Source organism: Microcaecilia unicolor, chromosome 3, assembly GCF_901765095.1.
Source record: "Microcaecilia unicolor chromosome 3, aMicUni1.1, whole genome shotgun sequence".
NCBI lineage: Eukaryota > Metazoa > Chordata > Amphibia > Gymnophiona > Siphonopidae > Microcaecilia > Microcaecilia unicolor.
In genome coordinates this window covers 176226603-176250099 of record NC_044033.1, presented here as the reverse complement: position 1 = coordinate 176250099, position 23497 = coordinate 176226603, and the positions used below count along the sequence as shown (strand labels likewise).

The window sequence follows — 23497 nt, the reverse complement described above, 5'->3', positions numbered from 1 at the left end:
TGGGAAAGTGAGAGGGAAGAGACAGCAACTCTTCACTCACTCCTGAAACACAGTTAAGCAATATCAGGTGAGCTATAGCTAGGGGTGCCTGATACCTAACTGACCTCCAGAACATGTGTCTTCATAAAATGGTGCCCACAGGGCAAGGGGGCACAGTCAACATTGCCAGGTGAGTTACAGCACAGAGGAATAATTAGGAGGGACCAGTGACCCCTTAGTAATCCCAAAAGTACAGCAAAGCAATGCTAAGTGGGTTGCACACAAGGGAGCAAGGGAGGTCAGAGAATAACTTCTCACTGATCCCTGTAACACAGCCATTGCAATGTTGGGTGAGTTCAGTAGAATACAAGAAGCAGGTCCAGCTCAAGGGTATCCAACGCCCTAGGCAAAATTTTAGCTGCGTGCTCTGCCATCCTACTTCACCCCAGGGGCAGCTGAAAGCCTTACTCCTCCTCCTTGTAGTTCAGCATCTCTGCTTCCCTTCCCGCCATATTGTCTAGCATCTCTCCTTGCCCCCCCATCCCCCATAGTCCAGCTTCTCCTCTTCTGCTCCCTACCCACCCATAATCCAGTATCTCCCCTTTCTCTCCATACTTCCCCTCCATAGTTTAACATCTCTACTTCCTCTCCCTACCTTTCCCCATGTAGTCAGCATCTCCCCTTTCCTACTCCCTTCCCCTGTGTCCACTGTTCAGCTTCTCCTCCTCTTCTTTGTTCGCCAGACTTGCACTGTTGCCATGGTGCTGCCCCCCACTACTCTCCCTCTTCCATGGCTGAAGGGACAAGCAGATCCAGTGTCAAAGCAGAGTCTTTAACCACAGGCCTGAGTTCAAGCACTGTTGAAACCCACCCCCCGACAACACAAGAGTGGGACACAGCAGCTGTTGAGCATGAACATGTGGTTAAAGATTGTGCTGGCACTGAATCCACTTGTCCTTTGGCACAGAAAAAAGTGAAGGCAGCAGCAGGGAAAAGGGAGGAAGGGATAGCTGCTACGCTGCCAGCCCCCAAATGCTGCCACCAAAGGTGGACACTTAGTCCGCCTAGTAGCACAGGCTGACCCTGGCAAGGAGACCTTTAAATATACTTAATTGGTTAAAGTGAAAGCCATCACAATCTGAAATGAATCCACTGTTCAGCAGAGGGAAGATAGCTGTACAGAATCAGGCATGCCAGCTGGTGCACCTTTAGGAATAAACACTATATGCTGTTTTCTTTCAGTCATGTGATCATGTCTGAACCAATCTGGTGTTTTGTAACAAATGTAAGGTCTCATAGCTAAAAATCTAGAATTCATATATGTATCTAACATACAGGGTGTATCTGTGCATGTGTGAACTGGATTTGAATAGGATCTCACTTTCTCTCTTGTTACTGGCAGCTGAAGTCTGAGCCCATCAGGAATGGCATTCTAGAGTCTCTCAACAGGAAAGGATTTGAGGAGGGATCTGAAGGAGACATCTCCAGCCCAGTATCTACAGGCACCCAGGTAGAGTAACCCCTACTGAAAATCCCCGTATTCCCCTTGTGGTTCAGCAGTGTGAGACGGTCTAGCCTCACAATCCCAATTTGTCAGTGGGGAGAGGCTGAGCCAGTCCAAGTATCTATGGACTTACTCTTCCAGTTTCTCTAAGGACAGCAGGATCTACAAATCTGTAGGTAAAATGAGGACAAACTCAGGGCTGAATCAGTCTACAATCACGCAGTCACCTTATCAGATGCCATTCAGTACTTTAAAATGTCTACATTAGGATCCTCTTTCTGGGGCTCCTGGATGGTCGGGATGACCTGGAAAAGGAAGATGGAAAACAGGAGATGGAAGCCGTGTATGAAACCAACTGCCATTGGGAAGGCTGCACCAAGGAGTTTCGACACGCAGGAGCAGCTGGTGCATGTAAGTTCCTGTAACACACATCTAGGACTTAGGGTGGTGGAAACACTAAAGACACTTCGTGCATTGAAGCATATGTGATCAAGGTGTCAGTCATAGTGTTTAAAAAAAAATACATGTATTCAGTGCCGCTATCCAAATAGGCAGTGGTGCTGAATATCTGTAAAAAGTGCTTGCTGCCAGTGGAGGGTAATTTTACAGCAGGGCCCCTGTTTAAGAGGGCAAATAGAAGCCTACTTGGGAACTATTTTGTGAAGAAACATGGCACCTATGTATCTTAGAAAATACTAGAATAGTCAGACCAATAGTCCGTCTAGCCCAGTACCCGGCTTCCAACAGTGGCCAATCCAGGTCACACGAGTAAATGGCAGAAACCCAATTAGTAGCAACATTTCATGCTACCAATCCCAGGGCAAGCAGTGGCCTCCCCAGGTCCATCTCAATAACAGACTACGGACTTGTCCTCCAGGAACTTATCCAAACTTTTTTAAAACCCAGATAAGCTAACTGCTGTTACCACGTCCTCCAGCAATGAGTCCCAAGCTTAACTATTCGTTGGAGTGAAAAAAAATATTTCCTCCTATTTGTTTTAAAAGTATTTCCATACAGTTTCACTGACTGTCCCCTGTAAGCAGAAGGCATCGTGCTTATCTTGCAGGCACAGACAGTTACATCTGCTCTGGAACTGGCATAAGTGTCCAAACCTAGGTTATTGAAGTAGATTGGTGTATTTTATGTGTAAATCTTTTTTATTCCACTTGAAATAAACAAGAAACAGTTAAAAAACACTCTTTCCATATGTAACAGAAATCGGTTCAACACTCACCATAGAATTCCCTTCAACCACCAATCCCATTCTCCGCCTTCCCCTTGCTCGTGCACACTATTCTCATCCAATCACATATCCTGGCACAATACAGGCATAAGTTTAAAGAATTCAGTAAACAGCTACGTGCCCGCAAGGGCAAAGCCAACCAAAGTGTTCCCATTCTTCATGGAACCTTACGCCCCAAGGGACTGTCATAGGAATGGACCCCTTGGTGCTCTATTCACATTTGAAAAAACAGCAATCGCCAGCGTTGTATAGAGGGGGCCCATCTGGGATACAATTGGTGTATTTTATAACTTATGTACATAGCTATGAACTCTGCTCATGCTTCACCCAAACTCTGCCCTGTACACGGGTGTTTACATGTCAGGAGTTTACATGTCAGGCCATCCTCGATCCGCTTCAATCCGGCTTTCGCCCCCTACACTCGACAGAAACGGCACTATCTAAAGCCTGCAATGACCTGTTCCTTGCCAATCCAAAGTCACTACTCCATCCTCATCCTCCTCAACCTATCCGCTGCTTTTGACACTGTCAATCACAACTTACTTCTTGCCACACTGTCCACATTTGGGTCCAGGGCTCTGTCCTCTCCTGGTTTCTCCTCTTACCTCTCCCACCGTACTTTCAGAGTACATTCTCATGGTTCTTCCTCCACCCCCATCCCGCTCTCTGTTGGAGTTCCTCAGGGATCTGTCCTTGGACCCCTTTTCTTCTCAATCTACACCTCTTCCCTGGTCTCCCTGATCTCATCTCATGGATTACAATATCATCTTTATGCTGACAACATCCAGCTTTATCTCTCCACACCAGACATCACTGCGGAAACCCGAGGCCAAAGTATTGGCCTGTTTTATCCGACATTGCTGCCTGGATGTCCAACCGCCACCTGAAACTGAACATGGCCAAGACCGAGCTTATTGTCTTCCCACCCAAACCCACTTCTCCTCTCCCTCCACTCTCTATTTCGTTGATAACACCCCCATCATCCCCGTCTCATCTGCCCGCAACCTCAGAGTCATCTTCGACTCCTCCCTCTCCTTCTCTGCGCATATCCAGCAGATAGCCAAGACCTGTCGCTTCTTCCTCTATACATTAGCAAAATTCACCCTTTCCTCTCTGAGCACACCACCCGAACTCTCATTCACTCTCTCATTACCTCTCGCCTCGACTACTGCAACCTACTCCTCACTGGCCTCCCACTTAGCCATCTATCCCCCCTTCAGTCCGTTCAGAATTCGGCTGCACGTCTTATCTTCCGCCTGGACCGATATACTCATATCACCCCTCTCCTCAAGTCACTTCACTGGCTCCCGATCAGGTACCGCATACAGTTTAAGCTTCTCCTACTAACCTACAAATGCACTCATTCTGCAGCCCCTCCTTACCTCTCTACCCTCAGCTCCCCTTAAGTTCCTACCCGTAACCTTCGCTCTCAAGACAATCCTCCTTTCAGTACCCTTCTCCACCACCGCCAACTCCAGGCTCCGCCCTTTCTGCCTCGCCTCACCCCATGCTTGGAATAAACCTCCCTGAGCCCATACGCCAGGCCCCCTCCCTGCCCATCTTCAAATCCTTACTCAAAGCCCACCTGTATCAATGTCGCCTTCGGCACCTAACCACTATACCTCTACGCAGGAAATCTAGACTACCCCAACTTGACATTTCGTCCTTTAGATGGTAAGCTGTTTTGAGCAGGGTCTGTCCTTCTTTGTTAAACTGTAGAGCGCTGCGTAACCCTAGTAGCGCTCTAGAAATGTTAAGTAGTAGTAGGAGTTATATGAGCACAGGATTTATACGAGCCCCAGTTGATATTCAGCTGAAACCCACATAAGTGGCTTATGGGGTTCCTGACTGACATATCGGTCAGGACCCACATAAAAACCAGGAGCCTGACACACCCCAGTCAGCTGCTGATATGAATGTCAGTGTCCAGCAGTCAATATCGGGGCCTAATTCTGCCCATGGTGGTCAGCATTTAAAACCCATTGACTGCCATCTGAATATTAACTGGATATATTCCTTTGAAATTAACGCTATAGTAAATGACAGCAGATAAAGACCAAAAATGCCCATCTGGTCTGCCCAGTAGGGTGTGTAGAGCTGCAGTTCTCATTCCAAGCAGGTTCCCTGCCCTCCCCCATGTCTTTTTATTTTTTTATTTTTTAGAAGTGCATTATGCTAATTTTTACTGATATTTTGGGTTCACCTGCTGTTCTGTGCAGGTTATCCAAATATATCCAAATATGCCATTAAAGCATCAAGGAAGGGGATTTGGTTCTCAGCACACTTCACTAACCATTAGGCTATTCCTTCACACCTTCCTTGTGGTTTACCCTACACCTTTCTGATTGTGTTACTGGGTGCAGGTCACTAATTAAACTCTGGAATTCGTTGCCAGAGAATGTGGTAAAGGAGGTTAGCTTAGCAGGGTTTTAAAAAGGTTTGGACAGCTTACTAAAGGAAAAGTCCATAGACCATTATTAAAATGGACTTGGGGATAATCCACTGCTTATTTCTGGGATAAGCAGCATAAAACGTTTTGTACTTTTTTGGGATCTTGCCAGGTATCTGTGAACTGGATTGGCCACTGTTGGAAACAGGATGCTGGACATGAGGGACCTTGGTCTGTCCCAGTATGACAATACTTATGTACTTATGAAAGTCTGTGATGCATTCTACCTCTGCTTCATTTGTGCAGCATATTAACAATGAACACATCCATGGGGAGAAGAAGGAGTTTGTGTGTCACTGGCAGGAGTGTTCCCGTGAGCAAAGGCCCTTCAAGGCACAGTATATGCTAGTGGTGCACATGAGGCGACACACAGGAGAGAAGCCCCACAAGTGTACGGTGAGTGAGACCTGCCCGGGGGTGGATGGTGCCTCTGCAGTCCAGGTCTGCTTTCTGCTTTGGGCCTCTATGGTGTGTTGTGATTTGAAGGAAGGGAGAAAGTACTGGAGAAATAATTGCCATTCCTCAGTGGTTCTACATGTCTGTGTACGCTAACGGAGCTTTTTGAATTCAGAATGGAATGCCACAGCTCTAGCGCTGCCCGTCTTAACAATAGATATCCACTTCGAGCCTTTCACTTCTGGCTGTTCTCTTTTCAGTTTGAAGGTTGCAACAAGGCGTACTCCCGACTTGAAAATCTGAAAACGCACCTGAGGTCTCACACGGGGGAGAAACCATATGTGTGTGAGCAGGAGGGTTGTAACAAAGCGTTCTCTAATGCTTCAGACCGGGCAAAGCATCAGAACCGGACCCACTCCAATGAGGTACAGAGGAATGGGAGGGAGGGCAAAAAGGTCACGATCTCTCCCACATTAACTACCCTAAGTTGAGTTGCATTCAGTATTACACCCTCTTGAGTCCTGCATTTATGTGCTGATGATCAGAAGTGAACGCAGGTGCTAGAGGCCTTTAGCACCACACTAGCACCTGTGTTTGCTCCCGATCAGAGCTGGTGAGCGAGTGAAACAACACGCTTGCGGGCTCTGACCACAAGTAGCATGCAAATGTATGCTAAACAGGTAATTTACTATTCCTCCCCAATGCTCAGGGGGCAGCACACCAACCATTGGCACTGCTCCCGTGGCAAACCCTACACAAGCTCAGAGCTGGCATTAGGGTTTGTGGAGCATTGGGGAGGAATGAGGAGCCCTGTCCAGGAGGCTCCCAGATAGTTTTCCCTGGTGGCCCAATGGCCTTCTTCATCCCCCACCCCCAGACATGGGGGGGGGGGGGGGGCTGGAGGTCCGGCTGGACCCGCCCTTCCTGACCACGAGGCATGGGGGAACTAGAGGTCCAGTGGATGTCCCAGCCCCCCATAGACTCCCCCCCCCCCAACAGCAAAAAGAAATCTCTGGTAGCCCAGTGGCCAACCCTACCCTCACCCGCCACCTGCCCTGGTGCTCTAGCAGCCCCCAACTCCTACCCCCATACCTTAAATGGTGGTGTTGGGAATAGCACTCCCTCCTCCTTCAAAGCTATTAGCTCTGATCATAGGGGCATTATTGCCCCACGCTGTTCTGGTGCAAATTTTAGAGCCTGTTTGGAACACTGCAGAGCTTCTGATCATTGGACTCGTATTGCTTAACAAGCTGAGCCCTTCCTATTGTTACATCCTGTTAGGCCCCATTTTCACTGAACTTTAAGTCTCAGCTCTCCTCAGTACTACAACCACTGCCCCACAGCTGAGATCCTTTCTTCTCCAATACGATAGCCTCTTGTTTCCCACAGTCACTGCCTCCAGGCTGGTCTTGCCAATATTTTACCCTCATGGGTCCCGCACCCAGCTGCTCCCAAGCTGAACCCTTCCCATTAGTACATACTCCTAGGCCCCTTATTCATTGCAGCCAAACTGGGTCTCCCTTAATACTACACTCTCATGGATCCCCCACTCACCTGCTTCCAGACGCAGCCCACCCTAGTATTACAGGCTCTTGAGTCCATATTCACTGCAGACAAACTTTGCCTTCTGTAGCACTAATCATTCTTAGTAGTAATTAGTAGGAGGCAGGGGTCAAGTAAAGGTGATAAACAGAGCCGAATTATGTGACAGGTGAAGCCATAGCACATTAGAAGCCAGAATAATACTGAAAGGTGCAGCACAGTTGAGGCCATGGTAACTGAAGCAAATTTCCATTTTGTTTGTTTCTCTTGTCTTCTCACTGGCTCTGTGATAGAAACCGTACATCTGCAAGATTCCCGGCTGCACAAAGCGTTACACAGACCCCAGCTCCCTGCGCAAACATGTGAAGACAGTACATGGCCCAGAGGCTCACATCACCAAAAAGCACCGAGGAGACAGCCTCTTAAGGGCCCCGAGTGGTCCTGAGAGTGCCAGATCCTTGGGAGGTCCGAGTGGAGAGCTCCAGCAAGAGACGGACAGAAGCTGCTCTCGAGAGGGAAGAAAGGAAGAGGGAAGACTGATGGTGCCTGACATAACTTTGGTGAGTGACCTGGAGCAGGGGAGGAAGCAATATATAGACAGTCTCTTTTTCCCCTAATTTTCTCCTTTGTTCTCCCTTTCCCTTAGTTCTCCTTCAGTCAAGGTTGTGTTTGGTCCTCAATGCTAAAATCTTCAGCATTGCAATTATAGTATTTGGTAACTGAATTCCCATCCATTAGATTTTTTATAATGCTTTTTACCCAAACCAGACCTTAGAAAGCATGACATTTAAATGATTTTTATTGACAGATACAAATCCAAAGTATCTTTATTGAACAACCAGGTAGAACTCACAAACATAACCCAACCTCTACTGCTGAACAGCCAGTTGTCCCCCTCCCTCCAAATATCATCTGGCAACCTACAGAACTGTTTGTTTTCTTACATGCCCAAAAGGATCCCAACCTTATAGTGTAAATTTCCCACCCTTTCTTCCCTTCCCCAGAGGACCTGGCAATTCTCTCAGTACCGCAGCCAGCAAACTGCCTCACTCATCCATTTAAGTGCAAATATTCAAAATCCTACTACATGCTTTTGGATACAATGAATGTATATCATTGCCCCATATATCCAAATTTTAAAGGGCAGGATCTCATCTTTGTTTGCTTGGCCTTTCAGAGTATTTCTGGTCCCTGGACTTCTATATTAGTTAGAAAAACCAAGTGATAGCGAGCCACAACAGTGAACAGGGATGCTCATAAAATTATAAAGACACGTGTGATAAACATCACCCTAAATTCTTTTTCTTGACCCAGCAGTTTCCTTCTCCTGCTTTTTTGGTCTTCAGCTCAGTGAAAACCAAGACATAGACAGACTTCATTTGCAACTACCCAGGGAATGTTTTCTCAGTTTTCTATTCTCTTCCACATGTCTAGCCTGATATGTCAGTGAGAATCCTGGGGAAGGGGTCTTGTATCAGTTCTCCATTTGGCAATCCTTGATCCTGAATCTGGCCATTGGGTATCACCCTTAAGCAACGGCTGCATCTCCTTTTCCCTTGAGAAATGTTAACTCTCCCTCCAAAGCCTCCCCAGTTCCAGTCAACCCACAGAGCAGAAGACAGAACTCAAGGATCAAACTGGAGACCACTTGCAGCATTCTTATCCATCTCAGATTCCAGTATTGTTTGATAGGCCCAGTGGCGTTCCGAGGGGCGCTGACACCTGGGGCGGATCGCCAATGCGCCCCGCCTCCCCCGGGTGCAGCGCCCCCCCCGTGCAGCGCGACCCCACCCCGACGAAAGAAGCCCCCTGGGTGCACTCCACTGGGGGGGGTGCCGCGCGCCAGTCAGCGTCGTTGGTTTCCATGCTCCCTCTGCCCCGGAACAGGTTCTGTTCCGGGGCAGAGGGAGCATGGAAACCAACGACGCTGACCGGCGCGCGGCACCCCCCCAGCGGCGTGCACCCGGGGCGGACCGCCCCCCCCCCCACCCCTTGGTACGCCACTGGATAGGCTTATTGTTCCAGTGACTTCTTTTTGTTATCTTGGAATAAATTTTGATTCTGCACTATCATTTGATAAAGAAGTCTCCAAAGTCCTTGAAGCAGGATTCCTGGTTCTGGGCTTCTTTTACTAAGCGGCGGTAAGCCCAATGGGGGCTTACCGTTCGCTATACACGAAGTACTGCCGGGCTACTGCAGCAGCTCGGTGGTACTTCCCACCGCTAGCACGCTGTCATTTCCAGTGCTACAAAAATGTATCTATTTTTGTAATGCCAGAGTGTACCCAGCGATAATCGGGCAGTGATTACCGCCAGGTTAACACGGGAGCCCTTACCGCCACCTCAATGGGTGGCGGTAAGGGCTCCTCCCTGAAATAATCACGCGGCAAGTGCTTTAATTGCCGTACGGCCATTTCCTGTAGGAAAGTGAGACTTCCCTTTTACCAGCTGTGGTAAAAGGGGGCCTCGGCGCATGTGTAAATCACGCGTCAACGCCAGCGCCGGCCCCCTTATGCCACAGCTTGGTAAAAGGGGCCCATGTGTATTATTCATTCTTGCAGAGGATTATTAGACTTTCCACCTTACACACTCTTACTTTCTTGATTTCAAGGATAGATTACAGTAACTCGGTGTATGCAGGAGTTAACAAACAGCATCTTAAACACCTGTAAACTTTACAGAATATGACTACTTGCATCGTCTGTGGGGCCCATAGATATGATTCGGTAACTCCTCTTCTACAAGGTCTACATTGGCTTCTTATTCAATACCGCATTCAGTTCAAAATTCGTTGTTTAGCTCATAAGGCCTACAACTTGAGCATTCCATCCTGTCTCTTTACTTTTACAGTCCCTTATCTATATTCTTTATGGTTTCTAGACCCAACCGTTTAGTTTTGCCATCTCCTAAACAAGCTCACTATGAACCAACCAGAAATTCGGCTTTCTTTTCTGGAATGGCTTGTCACCTTCCCTTCACATTGAACCATCGATTGTTAGATTTAAGTCTTTACTTGAAACTCATTATTTTCAGCTAACCTTTGGCATCCTGGAGATGTCTGTTCGAGATCTTGTTTTCTTTTTTTGTAATTGGGTAGATGTTGTATAAAGTGTGAATGTGGACATACTTTCCTATCATTGGATGGCAATCCTTTCTTTTATTGTCTCATGTTTTATTGATTGTACACTGCTCTGACCTGTACGGTATATGAAACACTAATAAACATAAAAAGTGTCCGCAAAAGAAAAAGCAGGGGGCAGACCAATTGTATATCCAAACAGTGGGTCTATTGAAACAATATAAGTAAAACAGACTCAACAGACTCGACACAGTTCTGCGTTTTGGTGCCTGTAGCACCTGCCTCAGGAGTCAAGTTCTCTCAGCCAGTGATGATAATAAAGCAAGGCTAAGACATCAAAGGTAACAGCATCAATAACAGATGTAATGATGCAATGAAAACCGTCAAAGCAAAATGTAGTATGTCAAAATGGACAAACAAAATGTCTGTTTTACTTATATTGTTTTAATAAACCCACTGTTTGGATATACAATTGGTCTGCCACCTGCTTTTCTTTTCTGGACATTATTTTCTGGTTGTTGCCAGGGGGATACTTCTGCTTGTTTTAAGTACATAAGTACATAAGCATCTGGGACAGACCAAGGGTCCATCGAGCCCAGCACCCTACTACTACTACTGTCACCAACAGCGGCCAAAAGAACAAGCAATTTGTCCCGCCCATCCTAGAAATACTGTATTATTCCCTCATCCATTCAATAACATTCTATGGCTTTATCCTCCAGGAAGCCGTCCAACCCTTTTTTGAAGTCCACTAAGTTAACAGCCTTAACCACCTTTTCCGGCAGCGAATTCCAGAGTTTAACTACGCGTTGACTGAAGAAACATTTCCTCCGATTCGTTTTAAATTTACCACACTGCAGCGTCATCGCATGCCCCCTTGTCCTAGTATTTTTGGAAAGCGTAAACAGACTCTCCACATCGACCCGTTCCATTCCACTCATTACCTTATAGACCTCTATCATATCTCCCCTCAGCCGCCTTTTCTCCAAGCTGAACAGCCCCAGCCTCTTCAGCCTATCCTGATAGGGAAGTCGTCCCATCCCCTGTATCATCTTTGTCGCCCTTCTCTGCTCCTTTTCCAATTCCACTATGTCTATTTTGAGGTGCGGCGACCAGAATTGAACACTGACCTCAGTTTCACTAAAAGGAGCGTGCCCGACGAAAGGGAAAGAGAGAGCAGGGCAGGCAATATGGCAGGGGCACCGCAGACCAACACTGGACAAAGTCTTCATCTGGCAGGGATTGGGGACCCTCGCCAACCAACCAGGAGCCCAGCTGGGGGGGCCAGGCCCCCGTGGCCTCACTTAGCTACACCACTGTTACTGACAGTTGTTTTTTTTTTCCCCAATAGTGTTTTTTTTCTCCCTTCAGGGAGTTGTTTCCCACTATGGTTTTTACAACTTGCCAGTGAGCCAATGAGAGTGCACCCCATCTATGACTTATCCTGGGGCAGCTGAGGCTCGTATTATTAAGAACAATTATATTTGTGGCATACTCTTTCTCAAGTTTCAATTACATGCGTAATTACAGAATAATGGTGCTCCGCACATAAGTTTCAGACACGGGCATCTGCACCATGTTTTCGTCGGAGCAAATGGCCGCTACTAAGTTTATGTGCGACTCTCTGCTTAAGCGGATATTCTGTAAACCATGCTGAACTTTAGGCGCAGCTTATAGAATACGTTTATGCAGGTATGTTTCAGCGCCAATTTTTTAGATACCATATATAGAATCTAGCCCTAAAGTTGGCATTAGGATACAAAATATTAGCACTTATGTGCGTAAGTGCACACTTACCCATGAAAGTGCCAGCAGGGCACCTAAGCACTCTTCTGTAAGGGTGTGCATAAGGTGCGTAGCATGTAAATGCACGGAGTATGGACACAGCATGAGTGGGATATGAGTGAGGCTCCCTCTTACAGAATACTGTAAGTTGCAGGCACCCTGCCGCATTTGGGTGCCCGCTGTTAGCCAGGTCTAGGGCTGGTGTATCTGTGGGCGTGTATATATAAGTTGCGCCAATAGGGAAAGGGAAATGGGACTTGATATACCGCCTTTCTGAGGTTTTTGCAACTACATTCAAAGCAGTTTACATATATTCAGGTACTTATTTTGTACCAGGGGCAATGGAGGGTTAAGTGGCTTGCCCAGAGTCACTAGGAGCTGCAGTGGGAACTGAACTCAGTTCCCCAGGATCAAAGTCCACTGCACTAACCACTAGGTTACTCCTCTCCATACTGCATTATGCTACCAATCTATAATGGAATCTGGGTGCTGGACTGGATACATCATTGGAGATGGGCAGAACCCCCCCCCCCCCCCCCCTCCTATTTATCACCATCTGCTTTATAGGGCACTGGCCATGGCTCTCCCTGTTAAAGTTTTTTTTTTAATCATTGTGGCCCCTGTTTCAAAAATAGTGAAAATCACTGCCCTATATTGACAGTATTTGGAGCAGTTGCAGGGAATTTTCAGCAGCACTATCTATATAGAGCCAGATTCTGTAAATGGCGTCTGAAAATTAGGCATGTCCAAAAATAGTGCTTAGCGTTTCCCTGTTATACTAGGCTGCGCATTTGGTTGGCTATTCTCTAAACAACTTATGAAATATAAAATATTATAGAAAAATCGTACAGGAATCAGAGAATTAAAAGTCTTTAATTACTCACCCACCAGCACAGCATCAGACATCAGTTTCAAGTTATAACAAACTTACAAAATCTAACATCAGTACCTCTGGTAATTATAAGTAATTAGACTAATTATATAAAGAAGAGAAAAAGAAGGAAGGAGAGTTTGTTCCTCATACAAAGGTCACAGAACAGAGAGAAAGAAGAGAATGAAAGAAAAGTTCTTAGACATAGGGATTTAGTTTCCACGAAGGGAGGGAGAGCCATTTGGACGGATCTGAAACATGCCTAGTTTTTCAGAGTTTCTTTATCTGCAGCGTGGTTTTATAGGCTGTGGTGAGCATCCACCTCTCCTCTACCCTGGACCAATCATAGGTGTTGTATGTATGCTGGAGACTTGTAATTGGGTCTTTCATATGTGCTGGAGGCTTGCAATTGGTGTCTTTGCCATACCTCTTCTCAATAAATTACTTTTGTAACAGGATATACCAGGTATCTGAGTTGCCTTAGCAACAGTGACCAGCCAGAAATTCCTGCATGTGGCTGGTAGGAAAAGAGAGAAGGGGAATAGTAAATAATGCAGCATACCTGGAGTGGCCTAATGGTTAGGGTGGTGGACTTTGGTCCTGGGGAACTGAGGAACTGAGTTCAATTCCCACTTCAAGCACAGGCAGCTCCTTGTGACTCTGGGCAAGTCACTTAACCCTCCATTGCCCCAGGTACAAATAAGTACCTGTATACAATATGTAAGCCGCATTGAGCCTGCCATGAGTGGGAAAGCGTGGGGTACAAATGTAACAAAAATAAAAATAAATAAAATAAATAGAACTTTATAGCTTATAGCTAAAAATTATAGGACACTGTATAATGCGGCTAAAGTTAGGTGTGGTTTATAGAATAGCGCATAGGGCCGGGGGACATGCCTACATTTTGGCACAGTGATTTATTCCACTGAAAACTTGGTGTAAATGTCGCTCCTAAATGTCGCTCCTAAATGTAGGTGCGTTCCCCTGAATTCTATCACCATGCGCATAAATTTGTGGAATGCCCCCAACACGCCCACACTCTTCCCATGGCAGTGCTCCTTTTTCAACCACATGCGATAGATTTTACACATGCCTATTTTTAGAATACACCTAAAAAAATGGCATGGAAATTCAAATTATTGCCAATTAGTGCTGATAATTGGTTGTTATCGGCCAATCATCACTACCGATTGGCTCGTTAGTCAATTAAGATGCATGCATAAATTGGAAACATACCCAATTTAATGTGCATGCAACTTGCCACATCTTATATAGACTCCAAGGGATACTGCACTGAAAATTTTCACACAGTGGATTTATTGGACTGGTGTGTCACCTATACCGTTATAGTTCATTATTGTTGATTTGTGATTGCAGAGTATCACTTTTTCCCTCTATTTTGCTTATGAGATCTGTTTTCGTTTGATATTCCTCACTGTTTATTAACTCCATCACCCACAAAGGGCCAATGTTCAGCGGGGTATATCCAGTTAATTTTAACTGGGATGTTCAAAAAGATTACCGTTAATTCATCAGCTTTCAATATACTTGGTTAAAGTTAAGTGGATATGTTTATCAAGGTAACATTAGAGCAATTATTTGCCCTGATCAAACTTAACTGATTACTTGGATAGTGCTGGAAATTGGTGTTATTCTATTAAATTAGAACCACACTCCTAGCATGCCTCTTTGTCCCTCCTCCTTTTAACTGGTTACATTTTGAAAAGTGAGGATTTGTCTGGTTAACTCCCTAAGTTGACTGGACAAATCATTTGAATATTGGTCTCAAAGTTACACAAAGATCTAGTGGCAAAGATGTTTCACTGACTCGGTGTAAGTTTCCTAGTTCTTGTTATATACTGGAGAGGGGATAGAAATCTGGGTTATTGCCTAAGGCTCCACACTTTGAAGCACTCCATATAACACTGAAGAGGAGCAACCAACTGGTTAAGACAATGAGCTGAGACCCATGGAAGCCAGAGTTTAAATCCTATTGATGCTGTTTGTAAGTCACTTCACCCTCCACTATCTCAGGTTCAAAGTTAGAATGTACACTCTCAGGGAAATACTTGAACTGTCAATGAAATGGCACGAACAACATCTAAATACAAACCTTAGCTCTACTCCTGACATCACTTCCATTTTGTAAGTGTTGGCAAGCCATGAGTAGCACCATAGAAGAGAGACCTATCAGGTGGTCTTCAGTATGTGCTGAACAACTATCTCTGCTCTTCAAAATCTTGGGGATCTCCCCACTCTAACTTCTAGGGGAGTTGTTCCCTCCTTCCTGATCTGCAACCACTGAGGAGCCCTGAAACCTCCTGTGCTCAGCTTGGTTTCATGCTCAAGTTACATAAAAACTGGTCTCATTTTTGTGCATGCCTTACCATTAGTCAACAACTTGACTCTTTCCATCTATTTGTATCCAGAAATCGCAGGCCAGTCCTGGTGGCCAGTCTTCCTGCAGCAGTGAGCGTTCACCCCTTGGGAGCACCAACAATAATGACAGTGGTGTAGAAATGAATGTCAATGCCTGTGGAAGTTTTGAGGACCTCTCCACCCTGGAAGACCTGCCATCAGTGGAGTCCATAAACAGCTCAGGGCTGTCTGCACTGAAAAAACTAGAGAATCTGAGGATAGACAGACTAAAGCAGATGCAGAAGCCTACTGTCAACAAGGCCATCAAACTGCCCTCCATTCATTGCAATGGTAAGGCATGCAACCTGTCCTATCATTCCTCACCTCATGGTCTCTACATCTCCAGTACTCCAGTACTGACTCCTTCTATCATTTCTCATCCTATATTTTCTATGCCCCCAATAATAACCATTACCCTAGCCCCTCCTATCACTGCTCACCCCATGTCCCCTACACCCCCGATAATAACCATCACCTTGCCCCCCCCCCTATCATTCCTTACCCTGTATCTTCTATATCCCCAGTAGTGACTATCACCCTGTCTCTTCCTATCATTCCTCACCCCATATCCTCTACACCCCCAGTAATAACCATCACCCTGCCCTCTCCTATCACTCCTCACCCAATGTCCCCTACAACCCCGGTAATAACCATCACCCTGCCCCCTATCATTCCTCACCCCATATCCGCTAACCCCTAGTGATAACCATCACCCTGCCTGCCCCCTCCTGTTACTCCTCACTCCATGTCACCTACACCCCCAGTAATAACCATTACTCTGTGTCCTATCATTCGTCACCCTATGTCCTCAGTAATGACTATCACCCTGGCACCTACCATCATTCCTCTTGCCAAATGCAGTTCTTGTGTTTTTCTGCTTTCTCACAATGGTGTCCTTTTACTAAGCTTTGGCAAAAAGGGCCCTGCACTAGTGGTGGAGGCTGTTTTTGCCATATGCTGTGGCCATTTTTATCTCAGCAGGTAAAAAAGGCTGAAAATAGCCGTGGTCATGCAGTAAGATTCCTCTTACCATGCGGCCATGTGAGGGAGAGCACTTACCACCACCCATCGAGGTGGCAGTAAGGGCTCTTGCGCTAACCTGGCAGTAACACAAGCTGGGAAGAAAATACTTATGTACCAACTGGCAAGAGTATTAAGAAATAGAATTTAAACCAGTGGTTCCCGTAATTTAGATTGTGTTTATACCATGCCATACTTTGTATTGTTATTTGAATATTTTTACTGCTGTAATTGTCTATTGCTCATGTTTGATTTATTCTTACTGTACACCGCCTTGAGTGAATTCCTTCAAAAAGGCGGTAAATAAATCCTAATAAATAAAATTAAATAAAATAAAAAATGTGACCTGTGATGTGACATGCCAATATTCCCCTCAGTCCTATGCCACTCTGACCAGCATGACACGGGTGTGGTAACAGTGGTTAGCGTATCTGGGTTTAAAAAAGGATTCAACAAATTGCTGGAGGAAAAGTTCATAGTCTGTTATTGAGATAGACATGGGGAAGCCACTGCTTGCCCTGGGATTGGTAGCATGGAATAGTGCTACTAATTGGGTTTCTGCAAGGTACTTGTGACCTGGATTGGTCACTGCTGGAAGCAGGATACAGGGCTAGATGGATCATTGGTCTGACCCAGTATGACTATTCTCATGTTCCTATAACAACATGGTACATAAGCTGCCAGTTTTTCCAACTCCTAGATTATGCAATGACTTAAAATCAAGGCAGAGAATTTTAAACTAATACACAATGTGAAGCCAATGCTAGGATTAGAGAACCACGGCCACGCTGTTGCAATTTGAATCAGTTGCAAGGTCATAATATATATTTTCAGCACACAAATTAAAAGGGCATTGCAGTAATCTTATCTAGTCTTTATTCAAGCATACACCTTAAGTGCTGCATTATGTTCTGAAGGCCGTCCATTTATAAGAGTATTGAGAAGACAGCAATATTCAGAAAAGAGCTACTAAAATGATGCAAGGCCTGTAACAAACCCTACAGATGAGGTTTAAGGCCCCTAATACGTACTGGCTAGGCGTATTGTAGAAATAAAGGTCAACATAGAAGGTGAAGACCACAATATCTTTTTAAAGACTCGTTTTTCTGTGACTAGCTTCAGAGCATTATTCTCCCTTCACCAGATCAAGAACACTCTCAGAAGCTAGTAGCAGGCATGTTAAATTAGTTCAAAAGGATCACTTACAATGTATTTATTGTCCTTTCTTTCTTCATACATAAATGAACTAATGTGGTAGCCACAATACTGTCTGAAGTAAAAAAGGGATAGGAGAATATGCTAGAAACTGATATTTTCCACAGTAAAGGGAATTGAATGGCAAGTGATCACAATATAATTTATTTATTTGAATTTAGCTCACACCTTTTTTTTAAGTAGTTGCTCAAGGGAAGTTACATTCAGCTAGAGTAAGTATTTTTTCTATCCCTGGAGGGCTCACACTCTAGGTTTGTACCTGAGGCAATGGAGGGTTAAGTGACTTGCCCAAGATCTCAAGAGCCCTGTGCTCTATATTTGGAGTGGAGGAGTATCCTAATGATTAGTGCAGTAGTAGCCCGAGAACCAGGTCTGATTCCCACTGCAGCTCCTTCTGATTCTGGGAAAGTGACTTAACCCTCCTTTGCCCCAGGTACAAAATAAGTACCTGCATATAAATCATTTTGATTGTAGCCACAGAAGGTGGTAGATCAAATCACATTCCCTTTATAACCACTAGGTTACTCCTCCACTACACGCTATGGATGGAGGAAGGTTAATAAGTAATATGACAAATCACTTTTATTGAGAGGGTAGTTAGATACCTGGAACAGCTGCTGGCTGAAGTGCTGGTATTCAAAATCATAAGAGAATTTCAACATGCTTAGGATAGACTTGGAGCACAGTGGTAAGGGTAGGTAGCAGGTAACTGAGAGTCAAAAAGGGAAGAATACAAGCCAGTGAGAAGATAATAGTGCTATGACTGTATTAGGTTACCAGGTAGGCTGGCATAACCTGCACAGAGTGAGTGGCCATGTTTACAATCCTAACAATAGAGATAAACAGTATTCAGCTTCCAAGAAGATTGAAGTAACCTACATGGATCAACCATGGTTACAGCCCTAACATCAATGAGCAGAAGCTGGTTGGATGTTTCAGCAAAGCCTCACTAGTTGCTGTGGCTGTTTGGATTATTACACAGCCTGGTGGTAAGACATGGGAGGGGGCATGGGTGTTTGATTTGTAAGAACCAAAGACAACAAGGCCTGTAATACGCTACCATAATTTTTAACATACTTGGGACACTTACAAAAGGTATTGGAAAGAACAAGGTTGATAAGGTGAGTAAAAGATATTTGGGATTAACCAGTGTCATAATGATAGAAATTTACATGATCACCTCATCAAAGTGATTGAAAACCAGCAAGGAAAACAATGGGTCAACTGGTTCTTTCCGGCTGTTACTGTGTTTAAAATGAAATACAGCAGCATGTCAGTGTCATACTTATAATGATATTGACATCTGCTCTGTGAGTGAAAGCCCAGGTACTTTGAAAAATAAAGACTTAATTGTACAGAATGGTTTATCCATTTGCACCCAGTCTAAAATCTCAATTCCTGTAACTTTCAGGTCCTCAAGGAGACGTATCAGGTGTTTGTGGCCAACCAGTGATGGTCCCCAACCGCCGGCTCTTGGAGTTGTCCTCCAATAACCTGATGTCCATGAACCAGCTGAGTGACCGACGCAACAGCACCACTAGCACTATGAGCTCAGCTTACACAGTCAGCCGAAGGTCCTCAGTAGTCTCTCCATATCTCCCCAACCAGAGCCCAGGGGACCTGGGAGCTCTCCCTAACAGTATGAATGCTACAGACACCTATGATCCCATTTCTCCAGATGCATCCCGGAGATCCAGTGAGGCCAGTCATTGTAGTGGCCTTCCTGGAATGGCCAACTTTACACCAGCACAACAGTATAGATTGAAGGCCAAATATGCTGCTGCAACTGGTGGGCCTCCTCCAACACCATTGCCAAACATGGAGAAGATGGGCATCAGTGCACGAATGGATTTTCCTTCTGATTATACTGGTCCTGGTGTGCCACCATTCCTATCAAACAGCCCTCAGAGAAGATGCACTGCTAATGCGTACCAGAGTTATGGCACTGGCATCATCCACCCTCACCTAGCACCAGGAGCAGGACTAAGGAGAGCCAGTGACCCGGCAAGACCAGGCATGGACCCTCAGACTATACCCAAAGTGCAACGTTTCAGAAGTTTGGCTAATATCAATACTTCAACAATGGGCAGGCCTATGGCTGGCATACCACATCAGTTTGGGGGTTCTGATGTCAATATTCAGAGGCGTATGTTTTCACCTCGTCCTCCTAGCATCAAAGAAAATGTCTTTTTGGAATCTGTTTGCACAGATAGAAGCAGCAATGCCAACGAAGCCAATGAGATACTGCCCAGTGAGTTTGAGCAATATATAAGCTACTCAGGAAATAGCCAGATTTCTGCCAATGACCACTTAAACTACAGCTGCCAACCTCAGGGGATGGACACACAGAACCAAAATGTCTATGGCAGTGGACACAGGGCTATGGGTAACATGCAGGTCAGTCAAGACAACCACATAGGGGTGGACCACGGGTTGGTCCCACCAGATTTCAACCTAAACCAGTGCCAAATGAATACATCCTGTCAACCGTTCCAGAGCCTGCGGCACATAAACAATCATGTCAACATGTCAGGTCAATGGCAGGAAGCCAGCTCTGGAAATGTTGATATGACAGCACATCAAAGTCCAAATCAGCCAACAATGCCATCAAACTCAGTGCAGGAAACCCAATGCCAATATCTGACTCCCAGCTCATCCCAACATGCTAAACCAAATGCCGTAGCCCAGAATGGATCAAGCCAACCAGGCATGTATAGGAATAACCAGCAATTGAATTACACCAACCAGATGCCCATTAAACCTGAACTACAATTCCAGCAGTCGATGGTGTCTGCAGCAACATGTCAAAATATGAAGCCATGTGCAGTACAGCAGCAGCACAGTTTCACCCAATCAAATTCAATGGCTATAGCACCAGGTGACACAAGCTGTGAATATCAGCGCCTGTCAGACAGCCAACAAGGCTCATGTTTCAATATGGGGCTAAACCCTGGTATGAGTCCTCATGGCAGGAGACCTCAAACGCCAATGGTCCAAGTCAAGGAGATGATGGTTAGAAACTATGTTCAGTCACAGCAAGCGCTGATGTGGGAAGAGCAGCAGAAGAATGAATCCCTGATGGGTTTACATGGGGAGAGTGTGGGCACAGGCCATTCCCAACCAGTACTTAATGCCCATTCTCAGCCACACATGAGTCCCAAATACATTCATTATCCAACCAAGTCACCACAAAGTCATCTGCTCAGCCCCGTTTGCCAGGATAGCCAAAATGGCAAAGCAATGCAGAGCCCAGGTGTGCAGTGCTTCAACCATGATATAGTCCCTCATCCTCCTGGTGGCCCTAAGCCCTTAAGCAGACAAAACAGTATGAGCAGCTTGTCAGCCTATATGGGGAGCCCTCCACAACGGAGCCCGTCTTATCAGGCCTCAGATATCAGCCCCCGAGCCCTGGCCCGTCTTCCACCAATTCCATTGCAACCAGAAACCTCTGACAGCAGTGCTCTGATGTATTATTCTGGCCAAATCCACATGCATCATGGGAAAGCCATGACTCACAAGCTTGGAGCCCCCACAGACCATGATCCTGTCAGCTGTGAAAGTCAGCAACAGGCACAATTCAGCCCAAAATTGAATCCCTTAAAGCCAAACTCAGTGTTTTACTCACAGACTGGTCAGGTATCAAACTCTCTGGACTCTTTGGACTTAGAAAACACTCGCATAGACTTTGCAGCTATCATTGATGAACCAGAGCCTTCCTCCTTAGTCCCGAGAGATCTCAGTCCAGTTATCCACCAGATCGCTCCCCAAACATCCTCTTGTCTGGATACACCTCGGACCTCTTCTGTCATGCTTCAGTCAGGGGTCACAAACATGGCAATTGGGGACATGACTACCATGTTGAACTCGCTGGCTGGCGAGAACAAGTTTCTGAACTCCATTTCTTGAGGCTGAAAGGATCTGGTGGAGATGCAACAACCTGTTTCTTATGGAACTGCAGCTCACTTTCTGGTGAAAGGCTCAGCAAACAGCAGAACTCCTCCCCAAGTGACCATCGAAAGCTATTTTCTCATAAAGTGCCATTTCCAATTACAGACCGTTGAGATGCTGCTGTTGGTTATTCTGAGAGGAAAATCAGGTGTTTACAGTTCAGCTGGAGAAAAGGATCAATGAGAGCATGAGGGAGCATGTAGAAAAAGAGGAAAAAGTGAGAAACCGAGCCAGGGAGTTTGCAGTTTTCTGTGTCACCTTTCAATCAGATTTGGAAGGGACACTTGGTCCTCCTGCATGAAATGACTTTTTGTGCCTCGGTGATTCATAAAGCTAAGCATGGATCAGTTTTCTTGCTACCTCATTATCCATCTTTTGTTCTACTTGATGCTTTTGCCTTCAAAGGCTCTTGTAAACAGTCTGTTAACAAATAGGGTGCTCACTGCTTCAGGGAAGGAGCTGAATAATTACAGCAATATTTATCTCTCTCTTCTACAGCCCCAGAGTTCAAGAGCTGGCATATATTTTACTGAACAACAACAATAAGTGTGTAAATTGTTTTGTAAAAATAAAAGTTTATGTTTCTGTATTTCTGTTGGAAAGGGGGCAGTTAGGGTTTATATGTTTTGGGTGGGAAGGAGATCACTGAGGCAGAAAGGCATTCAGGATAGAAGTGTTAATTCGTGATGAGACCTCAGAGTTTGCAAAATTTTAGTGAGGAGGTGTGTGTAATCCTCTCTGTGGGAGACACTTCTATAAGTCCAATGGATATGCATAAAAAAATGTCTTTTGCCCAGTCCTCTACCTCACAGTTGTATGCAGTCTTATCTCCAGAAATGAGTCGAAAGAAGAAAGGGATTTCCTTTCAAGGCTCAAAGTGTCTCATCCAGTCTCACCAATAACACACACTGTCTTTTGTGAAGTGCTCCAATTAATCTTTACTCCAAACTTGTGCAAATGTGAGGTTGACATTTTCCATAGTTGCAAAAAAACAGCAATGGATTGGTTAAAATAAAACACATTTTTTATTAAAATTGCCCAATGTGGCATTAAGGCTGCTTCAGGAACAGTGACTAATAGGGAAGACTGTTCACGGGAAGGAATTCAGGAAGACAATTCACTAGAAGGAATGCCGTGGATGGTGCCAGCATTCCTTGCCCTCAAATTCTTCATTAGTCTCTGCCCCTGAAGCAGCCTGCCATAGGTCAAACGTGGCCACATTGGGCAGTTTTAATCAAAGTGTGTTTTATTTTAACCTCTTCGATTCATTGTTGTTCTTTGCCACTATGTTCTATGGATTGCAACTTCCTCTTTTGTGCTGATACCATTTCCCATAGTTGTATACCATCAATTAAATACTGTTTCACACCATTTTTTCATCTGTATCTGTGATCTCCTTTTTCCAAATAACAGGACGGTCAATATTCAAAGCAATTTAACTGGCCAAAAATGGCTCCTGGCCAGTTAAATCACCCGTTTGGAGTTAACTGTTCATTTTCAGCAGCACCTAACCAGTTAAAGCCTCTGAAAATGACTGATTAACCAGCTATTTTGGGTGCATTCTGGGGGGGGGGGGGGCAGAGTTGGCACTTGGTTAGTTAAGTGCCAATATTCAGCACTTTACCAGCCAACGTCACCATATAAACAGGACGGCATTAAAATCAGTCCTAACTTTATACGGTGCCCTATAGCCAGTTAAGTGCTGAATTTCACACTTAAACGGCTATGGTGTAGCTAGCTTCGGAAATTCAATGCTGAAGCCCAGATATGGCTTGGCATTGAATTTTCGGGCATAACCCCAGCAGCAGTCAGCAAAACGTACAGCACCGCTGGTCTTCACAAGACAAAAATAACAGGCTTAAACAGTGACTTACGGAGCTAGCATTAGTCTCTTTCAAGATGACTAGAACCACCACCACAGCTAACACTAGAGATCACTGGCTTATAAAGATTCAAGGGGGGAGGGGGAATTATCAACATGGGCTGCCTTTAAGAAGTGCTATTTTACTAATCCCAGGTATTTGTAACTAGGTCTCATTGCATACAATG

At 45.3% G+C, this 23497-nt stretch overlaps 1 protein-coding gene across 1 annotated transcript; it reads left to right on the top strand.

The window, feature by feature from the left end:
- Positions 1–1397: 1397 nt before the first annotated feature.
- GLI1 (GLI family zinc finger 1) lies at positions 1398–22989 on the top strand. Its single transcript, XM_030196629.1, has 7 exons — positions 1398–1489; positions 1752–1894; positions 5422–5571; positions 5832–5996; positions 7407–7673; positions 15277–15556; positions 18912–22989. Exons 2-7 carry the CDS (start codon positions 1775–1777, stop codon positions 21404–21406), a joined length of 3477 nt encoding a protein of 1158 aa, XP_030052489.1. The 5' UTR covers positions 1398–1489; positions 1752–1774; the 3' UTR covers positions 21407–22989.
- The last annotated feature ends 508 nt before the right edge of the window (positions 22990–23497 follow it).